This window comes from Bombus pascuorum, chromosome 10, assembly GCF_905332965.1.
Source record: "Bombus pascuorum chromosome 10, iyBomPasc1.1, whole genome shotgun sequence".
Classification (NCBI taxonomy): domain Eukaryota; kingdom Metazoa; phylum Arthropoda; class Insecta; order Hymenoptera; family Apidae; genus Bombus; species Bombus pascuorum.
In genome coordinates this window covers 10,078,055-10,092,115 of record NC_083497.1, presented here as the reverse complement: position 1 = coordinate 10,092,115, position 14,061 = coordinate 10,078,055, and the positions used below count along the sequence as shown (strand labels likewise).

Genomic DNA, 14,061 nt, shown 5'->3' with positions numbered 1-14,061 from the left:
CCCACTTCGACCTGGTTGTCGTCGCAGGTCGCTGTATAACCAAGACGTGTAACCTCTTCCCAAGCGTTATCCTTGTCCCTTTTCGATCGTTCCTTCTTCCTAATCTCCATATCGAAATCTCCTTCTTCTTCCTCGATCTACTTTTACAACTTTGCAAATTATTAGTCCCCTTTAGATATATAGAATAGTTTCACGCACAACGATGATAGCGTATGGTTTCGTGAATTGTCGATGAAATGATACATCTAAATAGTTGCTTTAATCGACCAACATTGCCGTTTGATTGATCGGACAGATCCTAGATCAATTACAGCAAAAAGTCGTTTATTAATTTATTGGAATTGTTAAATCTTATTCGTAATTACGAGATTATCATTACAGGATTTGTATATCCTTCGCCACGACAATTCCTCGTGAAAGCTTATTACCATTACTTGGGACTTATCTCTAGACGGTAAGTCTTTCACCTGTTGGATCGACTGGCTTGTCAAGCAATAGCAGTCACAGCGCCCTCCGAGATTTTTAATACATGCCTATTTAAGATAAAGATTAATAAGTCGAGCGGTCGTTTCAAGTTCGAACGAAGGTATATTTCGCACGGCAGATCTCTCTTATCTGTTAAATTAATTTCTGTCAGTTTCAATTTCTTATAAATTATAATCCTTTACTTTATCGAATGTATAGAATATACGTATAGAAAACCAGTAATCAGCAGAGAATACATAGGATAGAAATTGTAAATCAATCGAACGATAACGCTTGCTGACGAATGTAAAATATAATCACCTAAAAGAGATAAGGACCCCTTTGGTTTTAACTGAAAAAGAGCTTTTAACGAGTCAAGGAAATCTTTAGCGTGATATACTTCCATATTATTGTCAAGTTTATGAAATTTTCTAATCGTATAAAAATACGATTCGATGGAAAACGACACGAGAAACGTAAGACGATTAAAGTAAATTTACATGAACCCTTTTGTAACAGTTACAGCCAACTTTCGTATGATTGTGGTTGCAAATACGAAGAATATGTCGGTCTTGGATTTTATCGGAAATTATGAACGAAAACATTTTGTCGAAAATATTGAAACGAGTATGATAGCCTATTGAGAGACGCTATACCCCTGATTCGTAAAATCTAGTTAAGATCGACAAACACGAACATATGTCCTTATTCGTCGAATCGAGAGAACAGTTATCGGAATGACATTTAATCTTTGGCTGTACGAGCTAATGCTCGTCGTTCACGATTATTTATAAAAGGTTTTGTGTTGTATCGATCGGTGAACCGCACACTGAAATTAGAACGATCGAATCCCGAATAAAACGAATTGAGGAAAGATTTCGGCTACATGGAGAAAAGATGCGAGACTCCGTGATTTTACACGTTGGCTGCAACGTCAATTAACGGCCCACGTTTTACTAAATCTCCTAGAACGTTTAAAGTAAGATAAACTTTTTGGATTAGAAACCTTTCAACATTGTGAATGAATTAGGTAACACCGTCAGAAAAAAGTGCGCAAATACAATATACATAATATTTTGCAACAATCGGATGTTACGGTTTAGTATGTACATGTTTATATATATCTAGTATATGTTTCAATTTATTACGATTGTCATGGAAAAATATAGAAAATTCGCGCGGCAGTCAACGCGTTAACAAGAGCCTTCCGAGTAACTTTTATATCCTGGAATCTACGAAACCTGTAGGGTGTCGTTTTATTAATACAGTTTCTTTTCCCATGGATCCATCGTACAATGATCCTGTGTGAGAACGTATCTACAATCTCTTGTAACGCATCTATCGACATGCTCATCACGATTCAATCAAGCCAACGTATACACGAGAAATATTACGCCAATATTACATCCACCACTTCTAGCGCGTGTGGCTCTCGAATCGTTATCGTCATTCTTAAGTTCTGGAAAGCCTTGTCTCGTGTTTAACGATCTTAAGATTGGCGAATGTATCACGCGGATATTTTGTTTTTAAAGTTTCAACAGCGGATATCTGTTCGAGTTAGGAAACCGTTAGGCGGATCATGTTTTACTTTAAACATAAAGTAGATTGGAGAAACGAGGGTGATTTCGTGAAAACTTAAACGGCCGAATCCGGATAAAAATAATTCAGATGTGATAGTAAATTGATGAAGGTAAAATTAACGAGTCGATTAAAAGAAGAAATCACGGTGAATAAATCGAATGTTTTTACTTTAAAAAGGAGCGGCTATTTATTAAAATTGTTATACAGTTTTTGTTAAAAGAATACTCGCGAAAGTAATATCCGTCTTTACGTCCTACGGGGATAACTTGGTTGCGGAAACGTTTCATAAAATCCACGCAAGACTACATTACAATCTGATTACACTTTTACAGACAGCACTTTTATTGTTCGCAGGAAAGTAACTGCTAGGAAAGGACATTTATCGTAGAATACTACGTTGAACGTAGACATCGCCTTTAGAAACGCGCTTCTTTTTTCATCACATTTTTATCAGAGCATATATTGAAAATGTCGTTTCACCGTAACATTTCCATAGCATAGAGGAAAGTAATTTACACGATTGACGTTAAACCGCGAACGATAAAAATTACAAAGGAATAATCGATACGCCAGGGATCGTCCTTGTTGGGGTAAATCGATCTTTTAAATCGAATTATTAAGCGTAATCCTTATACAAAGATCAAAAGAAAAGGATCGACGAAGGGATAGTGGGGAAAGTGACTGGTGGGGTTGAACCGCGTGGATTGGCTGCGCGCTACGCGATTTGCCGTCGAGGGGGTGCGACAGAGGGTGCGTTCCCAGGTATATATACTCCTGTCCTGCAGTGCGAGCGGCCGATTCGATTTCAACTTCTGAATATTCCATTAGGATACAGGAAATCTTTTCGTCGCAACGGACTGATACTTCAACTAATCGGTGAGTAATAATAATTTACGATAAAACTCTTGTACAACCAAGTACTGATCACGCAAGCCTATCGTTCATGTTGTTTTCGTGTAGTTTACTTTGATTAATAAAATCATTCTTATCGAAATATGATCATCTATAAACTATATATCCTGCAGTGATATCTTCGTAGTTAGATGTGTAGTTAGATCTAAGTTTTTGACATATTTCCACAAAATTCGGTGATTAATGTATCCATATCTATTTCGACATTGATAACATCTTATACGTGATTACACATTTACCTTCCCTACAAGTAAAAAAAGTTACGATTTAATTCTACAAGTATAGCTCTATCGCTTTGGATTAAAATAAAATCATTGTTTTTCATCAATTCGAAGTAATTCTTGTACTGGTAATTCGCATTGTTCTTAGAAATAATTAATAGCATACTTATTATTGACTATTGGAACGTGTTAGAAAGATACAGACAACCAGCACGAATCGTGTTCAGTGTTCTCCTCGTTATTAAAAAATACTTGAAACTTTTACAACTAAGACTCGATAGTATTAATGAGATCTTGTAGGATGGACCTGTAATAGCTAGAATCAGCTAAGTTTGAAAGTAATATGTCGTGATAGGTTCGATAACTCGTTATTTCTGACGTTAACTCGTTATATTTGATATAGTAATCAGTTTTACATATTCAATAAGAATTACCTTGTTGATTCCTGCCATTTTTCTTTTCATGAATATGAACTGTATGTATCAACCAGATCGATGCAAATGAACTTCTAGTTCGATTATTGTGCGTAGTTGCTCTCCTCTTGAACTTTCGAGTTAGCAGGTTCCATTAATTAAGTCGTTCTTCGCATTCATAAATCCCGCGACATTTAATGCGCCATGGAAAGTCAATGCATTTATAAAAAGACGGGATATGAAACATGCAGCGTATGAAATCTTGTATGAATATTCCTTCGCCTTTACAATCACATTTGTTGCTGGATTATCAAGCTTACGAGAGTATCTTTTATGTAGCTAGTTTACGCCAAACGATGTGTATTCTTTTAGACCACAGACCTCTATAAAACGAGAAAATAGACGATTCGACGCCACCTTTATAGCGAGCAATCAATCCACAGCACAAATTAAATCATAGATAAACCTCGCATATTATTATCTTAATGACTCTTAATTGTCACGTAATTAGTGTCGCAGTTTCTTTGTAATTTTCTTAAAATAATATTATCCGTAAAATCAATGCGCGAAAGACGATTTGAGACGATGGTCAAGTCGGTCAAGACGGTCTAGTTTCGCGGGACTTTGACAATTTCCGTAAATTACCGCGACCTTGACTTTGGAGACACGATGCCTCGAATAAATTGATCCGCCGATCAATTGCACTTCAATATTAAATTTTAAATCATCAACTGTTCCCCGCGGAAAGATTTCAACATCGATGAAGTTAAACTCGATTTCATGTTCAATTTCCATTTGCATCTGTACTTCCTGTATCATGTTATCCAGAATTGTTCGAAATTACTTTTCTTAATTTGCGCTATGCTTTTACGTACACTTAAATACCAATCGAGGGAATTTTAAGCTACAGTTGTACGGTTTATCAAATCAAACAATCGAATGATATTTCCAATCACGATGTACGGTTAGAACGAATACTGTTATTTATGCTTTCTGTGGAACAGAGTTGAAACATGTGTGAAACGAGTTGAATATTATATCAATGAATTAATAACGATGAGAAAACGAAACGATTCGTACGATTCTTATGAAAATCAACCGTTCATTTTATTGTATAATACAACGGTATTTGAATTATGATAGTGAAATATTCAGTGAGATGTCAGGCAAATTGAAAATGAAATGCTTATTGAAACAGCTGTGTTCGAAATATTCACTGTATTATGAAAGTGGAAAATTTGAACAAGTGGATAATGTGCAGCACAGAAATTTCTGTTGATTCGTGAACATCGTATGGCTTGTGTTTTATTACAGAATTAATTATGCAATAAAATGTTAAGAAAAAGTGTCGTGTCTACTGAGAATAATTTCTTTTTTTCAGTAATCGGTGACTTTTGACAAGAAGAATGCAATCGTGTTCGAATAGTATCTGCTTGTTTCTCGTTCTTTTTATTCTTGGAACTGGGATTGTTCATGGCGAACCGGGACCGATGGCCAGACCAACTCGACCAGAAATATTTGCGAATCCGGAAGAATTAAAAAAATACCTCGATCATGTTAGTGATTTCTATTCCCTTAACGGGAAAGCGAGGTAATAATGTATTTTGACGTTATCCGATATATTTTTTGAAATGTACTGAATGTTCGGCAACTGGTGGTACCTATAATCGAGCAAGAGGCGATTTCTCGTGAAAAAATAAGTCAAACATGTAGAATAATGTTTTTCCACATGAGACACCGTTCCCGAGAAAAGATATTGATGATCTGCTCGATACGGTGTGTATCAATTCTATGTTTCGACCTGACAAACTTCTGTTCTTCTCAATGTTATTAAATCAAAGGTGTATTTTAGAAACAAAAGATAAGATAACGTGCACGATACGTTACAAGAATTGTATAATAATTTAAATCAAAGAGCATAATTGCATATGAAATATTATAGTCGTTATTTTCAACAGTTTTCACATTAATAAAATTAATTTTTGAAAATATACATATAGACCTATTCTTATTTACAAAATCATTTGAGTGAAATACAATAAAAAAGCCAATAATACAGATCGACAGAAAGTATGATGATTGTAATGATAAGAAGCAAATAATGATATTGCGCATATCTGTATAGGTATAAAAAGACGAGCAGAAACAAATGGAATCATCCCTTTTGCTCGGTTGTGTAACGTATTATTTGACGCAATTAATTCGTATCGCGTTTATAGCAAACGTATAAGCAATTTATGAATTTTGATGAATATTGTAAGAATTTGAAACTTTTCCTTTGGACGTGATAATTGGTAGTTCGAACATAATCGTGTGTATTTGTAGGAGATAGGGTAAAGTTATTATAACATTATTATAATGCTTCTAATACATGAATAGATATGGAAAAAGAGGAAGTGTTCTCTCCTCTGTACCGGAAGTTAATTATGTTTGGGATTCGATGAAAACAATCCTGGAGAATTCTCAACGATCGCAGCAACCGAAAGCAAACCGACAATTCGAAAAGAGGAAGCAAGAAGAGAGTGGATTCTTCGATGAGGTGGAAAAGTATGGCCCTAAGAAGAGCACTTCACGAATTGATTCGCCGCCTTGTCACATATTAGACACAGTTGAAAAATACTACGACGATGTGCAATAACGTAATTTGCGTGACCCATACCCTGTTTACGACATATACATCCCGTTACATTCGATTGTTTGTCAGTTGCTCTATTTAAATTGCTTATCAATATTATGATAAAAATAATTCTCTTTGTAAACAAGTTTGCCTCAATTTTCAATTGAAGGTAAAAAGTGCCTCCACGAATTTAGAAAAAGGTAAAAAGATGACAACTAGTCTTCTCGTTACGATTTGTGCGAAATAGGAGGTATTAATACGAAATAAACGACATTTTATTTGATATATTTTTGAATATTTTATTATTAATTAAAATTTCACAATACATATATTTCAATTTCTCCATTACACTGAAATATAGATATTATGAAAAATAACTATGAGAATTATATACAGAGTTAATAAATGTAAAAGCATTTATATTATGCTCCTGAAATTTTACGGGACGGGGTGTTTTTTCTTATAAATTAAATCTGTAGCAAACTTAACAGAAAGATCTTTCTTTTACATTCATCTTACGTACAGTGAACATTATCTTTCAAGTCACATGTACCAATTATAGGGTTGAAAAGCAGACCTACTGGACAATTTTTTACAGCCGATTTTGTTCCATTGCGACATACGTAATACTTATCGCAGTCAGTTTCATGCTCTATCATTACGTATCCATTTGATGGACAATTACTTACTATCGGCGCATGAGTTGGGATAGGGGTCGAGGTCGGTTTCGGTGGTGTAGTTGGCGGCGTGGTCGGTTTCGGTGGTGTAGTTGGCGGCGTGGTCGGTTTCGGTGGAGTAGTTGGCGGCGTGGTCGGTTTCGGTGGAGTAGTTGGCGGCGTGGTCGGTTCTGGTGAAGTAGTTGGCGGCGTGGTCGGTTCCGGTGGTGTAGTTGGCGGCGTGGTCGGTTCTGGTGAAGTAGTTGGCGGCGTGGTCGGTTCCGGTGGTGTAGTTGGCGGCGTGGTCGGTTCTGGTGAAGTAGTTGGCGGCGTGGTCGGTTCTGGTGAAGTAGTTGGCGGCGTGGTCGGTTCCGGTGGTGTAGTTGGCGGCGTGGTCGGTTCTGGTGAAGTAGTTGGCGGCGTGGTCGGTTCTGGTGAAGTAGTTGGCGGCGTGGTCGGTTCCGGTGGTGTAGTTGGCGGCGTGGTCGGTTCTGGTGAAGTAGTTGGCGGCGTGGTCGGTTCTGGTGAAGTAGTTGGCGGCGTGGTCGGTTCCGGTGGTGTAGTTGGCGGCGTGGTCGGTTCTGGTGAAGTAGTTGGCGGCGTGGTCGGTTCTGGTGAAGTAGTTGGCGGCGTGGTCGGTTCCGGTGGTGTAGTTGGCGGCGTGGTCGGTTCTGGTGAAGTAGTTAGCGGCGTGGTCGGTTTCGGTGGAGTAGTTGGCGGCGTGGTCGGTTTCGGTGGTGTAGTTGGCGGCGTGGTCGGTTTCGGTGGAGTAGTTGGCGGCGTGGTCGGTTTCGGTGGAGTAGTTGGCGGCGTGGTCGGTGGGAAAATGTCATAGCATTTTGCTTCTGGTTTTTGTATATTAAATGGCCAGTCACAGACCTGCTGTTCTGGATTGAAGACCAGTCGATTTTGTCCACTGAATCTTGGACAGCATAGTAGGCATGCCATACTTCCTAAGCATTTATAATATTTATGACAGTCGTCCGGATAAGGAATATGATGCGTATACGTCCAGTTTCCTTTACCAACGCATTGCTGCATTGGAGTACAGTCATGAGATACTACTTCAGGACAATTTTCGTCCGCCGTCGCTATAGTGACAGCAATGAACAACAGATATAACACTGAAATATATAAAAAGAACACATTACTATAATTTATCAAATTTTATCTTTAACTTACATCTTCAACTGTCATTATTTATTAAGCGTACATATTGAGAGGTTGCAAGCATTTTTGTTCGTCAGTTTTTAAAATAAAGAGCCTGCCGTTTTATTTAAACTACATCTTTTTATTTTTTACTTATTGTACTAATGGGCATCGCTATCTTCTTTATGAATTTTTTCCTATGAGAAATTGTTAAAAATATTCGAGTTACTTACCCTTCATTCTGTATAATAAAACGAAGTCACCATTCCTTATCTAAAGAAAACTGACAAATATAATCTATGCGAATCGACTTTTATAATGGACTGAATCTTATCATTAACATATCATTTATCTTATCACCGCCAATACGTACATCCTTATTTAACTTGGGATCAGTTTACCGAAGTTTTACTTGATCATCATTATTCTACCATTTCCTTTATATTTGGAGCTTGATCTATAAAACCAATAATTACATAGGTACAACGTATTTACCAAATTGAAAGTTTCGCTTTAATGTGTTACGTCATAGAATAAAAATACTGTTTTACTTAGTATAGTATAGTAGCTATTCACCATGCTTGTTCAAAATGAGGTTATATATCGTCATCATTATGGCGTAATACTCGAAATCAATTAAATAACTTGCTAATAACATGATTTTTACTCTCTTTCTATTAAGATTTCTAATCTTAAGTACGATAGATCAAAATAGGAAACGATGAAATATCTCTAATAGAAAAATAAATTATTTTATTTCATTATTCGTATTTCATTAATTTATTATATCTAAACATTTGGAAATCTTTCAGATTGAAGGTTATGTGAATACTAATGTATTGGGTCAGAAGATTGATATTGATTTTTATTGATGATAGTATGAAAGTTAGGTTGAAACATCTAACAATTCAACATTCATTGTGCATTCAAACATAGAACACTGTAAGTTCTGATTTAAGTTACAGAATATACAAATTCCATCGTTAAAAGCGATTTCGAGTCGATTTCTTATAATATTGTTTTGAAACCGAGTTTGTCACATCAATCGATAAAATTTACTATAAGTGGTTGTGGATAGCAAAAATCCATCAATAAAATTACCTAAAGTCGCTTTTTCATGAAAATTTTTTATATTTATATTTATACTTTTGACAATTTCAGTTTTTGATTTAAAAAAAAACAAATATCAGCAAATGTTTTCATAAAATGTAATGTGCGTAGCTTACGCCAAACAGATACACGACGCAATATACACGATCTAAGAATATTTATTCTTTATTTCAGTAATATATGCAAAATTCGGTAGAACTGTAATATTTTAAAATTAGCTGTAAGACCAATTGTGATTTACCTCATAATCCTCATAGCACATACCTCTGTTGACGAAACGATAGGTTTCATCGAAAACTAAAATATATTCGAAAATACGATAAAAGTACTTTGCAATAAAAATTATCGTGTTTCAACTGAATCGTAATCTAGTTTTGAATTATTTCCTTTTAATCGCATCGATTAACGTATCCATACATATCGATATCGTTACCTTTATCAATTTTTATTCTATCATAGTGTTACGATCTACGTCACGAGTATTGATATGTCTACGTCATGAATATTAATTAACATATTAATTATATTAATTATGTTAGTTAATATAACCTATTAAGAGAAAATATATTTATAATTTTAATATCATATTTAACAACTAATTGAGTTAGGGTTGTAAAGCCATCGAGACCATGTCAACGAAAATTGCTAGATCGCGTTTGAACCTTGAAAAGCGTGCAAATTTGGTATCACGATATCCCTCATACAATTACGCGCAACTAGTAAACAAAAGAATTAGAATTCATGAATATAAAAGATGTATTTTGTCGACGATGTACGTTTCCATATTCGAGTTTAAACTATTTACTGTGTATCCAGTGGTAAAGGAAATTAAATTAATGTCAATTAGACGTATATTTCATACGTTGTATAATCTGCATATTTTCTTTGGATATTTTACTTTTATTCGTATAAAATGCATTACATATTTATCGGTGGTCGGTTTTCAAATTATTTTCTTCGTTTGTATCACTCCATGGGTATAGCTCAATTTGATTGTTCGACTCCCTTCACGAGCATGCCGGATAATAGGAATTCTACCATATCTACATCGGAGGGGTATTTCGTCATTACGAAAATCATTTAACATATAGAATACAATGCAATATCGAACGACTTTTATTTCCATCGAATGTTTTACAATCTGATCTTTTATATTCCACATGGCATCTTTGATTTACATTTGCTTTGTATGTAACCACTACATTTATGGTAACGTTTTTGCTAATTAGTCGCACTTTTACAAAATAGGATAGTAACAATATACATGGCCATGAATCGAATATAATTAAATTAATATCGTTTTATGCTATGTATACAAATAGAAATGAATGCTAATTAAATAGAGTCATTTATCACTAATTTTATTATTTACGGCAAACTTGCAATGTATAGTCAAATTCAATGCAGTCATCCTAAAAGATTACATAAATTAGACAATATATAAATGTAGCAGTACGTTTTAACCTTGTTACAACGTGATATTCTGGAATTCAGAGATACTCGATGAAGATATTGCAACAAACCATTTATTTTTATTGATTATTCTATGAATTCATTTCTTTTTGATTCTACGATTCATTTCTTAGCTTTTAAAGAAAATTATTCACAAATGGTATATTCGACCACAAACTTTTGCTTGGCCGTGTATTGCAGTTGCAAGAATTTGAACTTACACAGGCCTCCCGTTGACTGTCATACCGACTACATGGAGGGCAGTTGACGACATAAGGAGCTCCCAGTGAACATACGCAGTATTTGTCGCAATCTGTATGTTGCAAACGGGTAATCGGACTAGAAGGCGTCTGCTCCGGACAGTAGCCTCTACAGTTATCGGCCGTTCTATTTGTCGAATATTCATGATAACAATGGGGCTCTCTATCCACACAGTATCCGAGTACATAATCAAAATATGATTCACCAGGGCATGTTGCAAAATATTTGCCTCCTTCTTCGCATGTATAGTAAAAATTACATTCACAATTATGGGGTACAGGCCTGGAAGCTCTGGTACAGTCAGTTATATGCGGGCAGTCCGATTTTACTTCTGCGTTTTCAGGCCAGGCACATGTTCCTGATACTCTATCGTAATACAGACCGCTTGGACAGTTCTGAACTTTGGCCCTTCCACCATCGCACGTGCAATACTTGTCGCATTCCTTGTGGGCCAAGCGGCTATTGCTTGACAAACAGGTGCCTTCGCAATCGTTCTTTTGATCAGGGTAACAGATAGCCGTTTCTTTTGCCACACATTGTGAGATTATCCAATCAAACGATTGGCCTGGGTTACACCTGAACCATTGCTTTTTGCCATTGCGACATACGTAATATTGATCGCATTGACACTCGTGATGTATTAGCTGTCCTTCATAGCAAAGGGGCCGGGGCGTAGTCGTGGTCGTGGTCGTGGTCGTGGTCGTGGTCGTGGTCGTGGTCGTGGTCGTGGTCGAACTCGTAGTTGTGGGTGTGCAATGTACATTTTCCTGATAATCACAAATCTGATTTATGGGATCGAATACTAGATTTTGAGGACATTGCTTTCTCACTTTCTGTCCATATACACATTGATAATACAGATTACAGTTTTCTGGATAAGCGAACCGAGTAATACAATTATAACAATTATTACAAGGAGTACAATCATAGTCTGTATTATGAGGTGTCGTATCGTCAGGTACGTCACTGCCGCCTCCGCCGCCTCCGCCGCAGCCGGGTACGTTCTTAGGTAGATCGCACACATTCAAATTTGGATTGAAGACATGTCCTTCAGAACACCTCCGAAGACATTTCTGACCGCTATAGCACTCATAATATAACCTACACTGATTATGACGGAAGCGAGCATGGCTACCGGGTGGACAGTCAGGTGAATCATGACAATTTGGATCTAGGAAAATGTCGTCTGCATACCTTTGGTTTTTACATATGGCGACATGCGGTAAATCGCAAACTTTTCTAATATAATCATACATCATGCCTTCAGGACATTCTTCTAGAAACCTGTTTCCGTCTTCGCAAGAGTAATACTTGGTGCAAGAGCATTCGTGTGGTATGAATGTATATCCCTCTGGTGGACAATCTACGACATCTCCTCCCTCCGCTGCATGAGGTACAGAGTATATAGCCAGGTCGGTTTGATTGAAGTTCGATGAGCACTCGTTACTCGCAGACCAGGTACATATACCCTTGGTTTCGTCGAAAGACAATCCATCTTCGCAAACTTTTTCTACCCTAACACCATCCACGCATTCGTAATACAAACCACAATGCGTCTCATGAGAAATTCTCTTAATACCGGTTGCAGGACAATGAAGTTTAGACACGCATAACCTAACTTCATTGTCGAATACATGACCCAATGGGCACCGTCTTACAGCATATTGTCCATCAACACATTCGTAATACAGCGATCGACGATGGTGCGGGAGAAGTACAGCCTCCAACAATTTACTTGTTGGACATGAATCGTAAACTTTACACTTGGCGGCATCCTTGTGTACGCATTCTAGAGAGTCAGAACAAAACAGCTGCTCCTCGTCACACGTTTTTAAGACTTTTTCCCCATTCTCGCATTTGTAATATAGGCTGCAGTTGGTGGGATGAGGTTGTATGAATTCGTCTATTGAACAATCCGGGGCTCTTGACGCGCAATTTGCCTCCCATGGGAAAGTACAATTTTGAAGTTCAGGGTCGAAATGTAGCTTCTGTCCCGGGGCAAATTCTGGGCAATTCGAGAGTTGTTTCTGCCCATTGGAACACTCGTAAAACTTGGTACAGTCGTGTTTGTGAGCGAGCTGTACGGTTTTGCCTGAAGATTCTGGACATTTTGTTGGAATTTCGTGTATTTCGGCAAAAGTGTTTCCTGTCACTGCCAAAACGGCAATGACCAGTATTAATAAATCTGAAATAGAAGAAAATATGGAATCTGCCATTCTGTATGTCGATACTATTTTGTGTGTCATGTGGAAAAAGCTAATTTATGTTCAAATGGAAACTAATGATCCCTGCATCTTAAAGAAATTTGTCAAAAAATTTAGTGACGAATTTGGCGTTTTTAATTTTTAAGTTATTGATTACAAAAGACTATTATAAGTGATTAATATGTTTTGATTATCACCATCCGTGATGGACTTAAACGAATTCCGTCACTAATCATGATTATTGCTAATCAGAGAAATTTGGTCATCGTTAATGATTATAGGTATCTAAAAACAGTGTTGATCGTCAGTGTAGCAACGTGATGATTGCAGATATGACGCACTGTTGAATATAGGGGTGTGAAGTGTACAGTTAACAGCATAACAATTTTCGATAGTGGTTTCCAATTAGCAAAAAATGTTCATCTACGATGATTATTCGTAATTGAAAATAGCTTCCTTCGTCGTTAATGTTCTCCAGTAGTCGAAAACATTTATTTCGTTCTCCATATTCTCCCAAAGAATATATTGTTCTTATAATATAAGCGATATAAGGATATGACAAACTAAAATAAAGTTCCAAAAGCAACATACGTGATACGTTACGAACTATATCACAAGTGAAATTACTCACCTCTCATTCCAACAGATTCACTTCTGAGGATTGAAAAATAACACACCCTCCTCCTATAGTCGGTTTTTAGGAAGAAACTGACATTATAAAACTATAAGAATTGACTTTTATAGCTAACTTATCGGATTATCAGCATATCTTGCTACTTTGTACCGGACGATACAATCATTTAACAATGTAAGTTTAGATTATTTTCAAACGATAATTCCCGTTATTGCTTTACTCATTATTTTAGATTTATCACTCTGCTGTAAATTGGCTTATCGTTTCGGAATTCAGATATCAAAGGTACGATGGAGGGACAATAATAACGATAATGAAAATATGTTATATACTTAGATATACATTTAGGAGGGTTGTGAATGCAAAATGTGATCAAAGTCTTGAGA

The 14,061-nt window shown here is 36.5% G+C and overlaps 2 protein-coding genes across 2 annotated transcripts; one reads left to right on the top strand and one right to left on the bottom strand.

The window, feature by feature from the left end:
- The first annotated feature begins 2,823 nt into the window (after nucleotides 1-2,823).
- On the top strand, nucleotides 2,824-6,492 carry LOC132911475 (uncharacterized). The gene is made up of 3 exons (XM_060968126.1): nucleotides 2,824-2,922; nucleotides 4,974-5,183; nucleotides 5,972-6,492. The coding sequence occupies exons 2-3, from the start codon at nucleotides 4,999-5,001 to the stop codon at nucleotides 6,228-6,230; spliced, it is 444 nt and encodes a 147-aa protein (XP_060824109.1). The 5' UTR covers nucleotides 2,824-2,922; nucleotides 4,974-4,998; the 3' UTR covers nucleotides 6,231-6,492.
- A 232-nt stretch (nucleotides 6,493-6,724) lies between these two features.
- On the bottom strand, nucleotides 6,725-13,858 carry LOC132911399 (uncharacterized). The gene is made up of 4 exons (XM_060968019.1): nucleotides 13,673-13,858; nucleotides 10,716-13,022; nucleotides 7,664-7,989; nucleotides 6,725-7,513 (listed from the first exon to the last, which is right to left on the bottom strand). The coding sequence occupies exons 1-4, from the start codon at nucleotides 13,677-13,679 to the stop codon at nucleotides 6,725-6,727; spliced, it is 3,429 nt and encodes a 1,142-aa protein (XP_060824002.1). The 5' UTR covers nucleotides 13,680-13,858.
- Nucleotides 13,859-14,061: the final 203 nt, after the last annotated feature.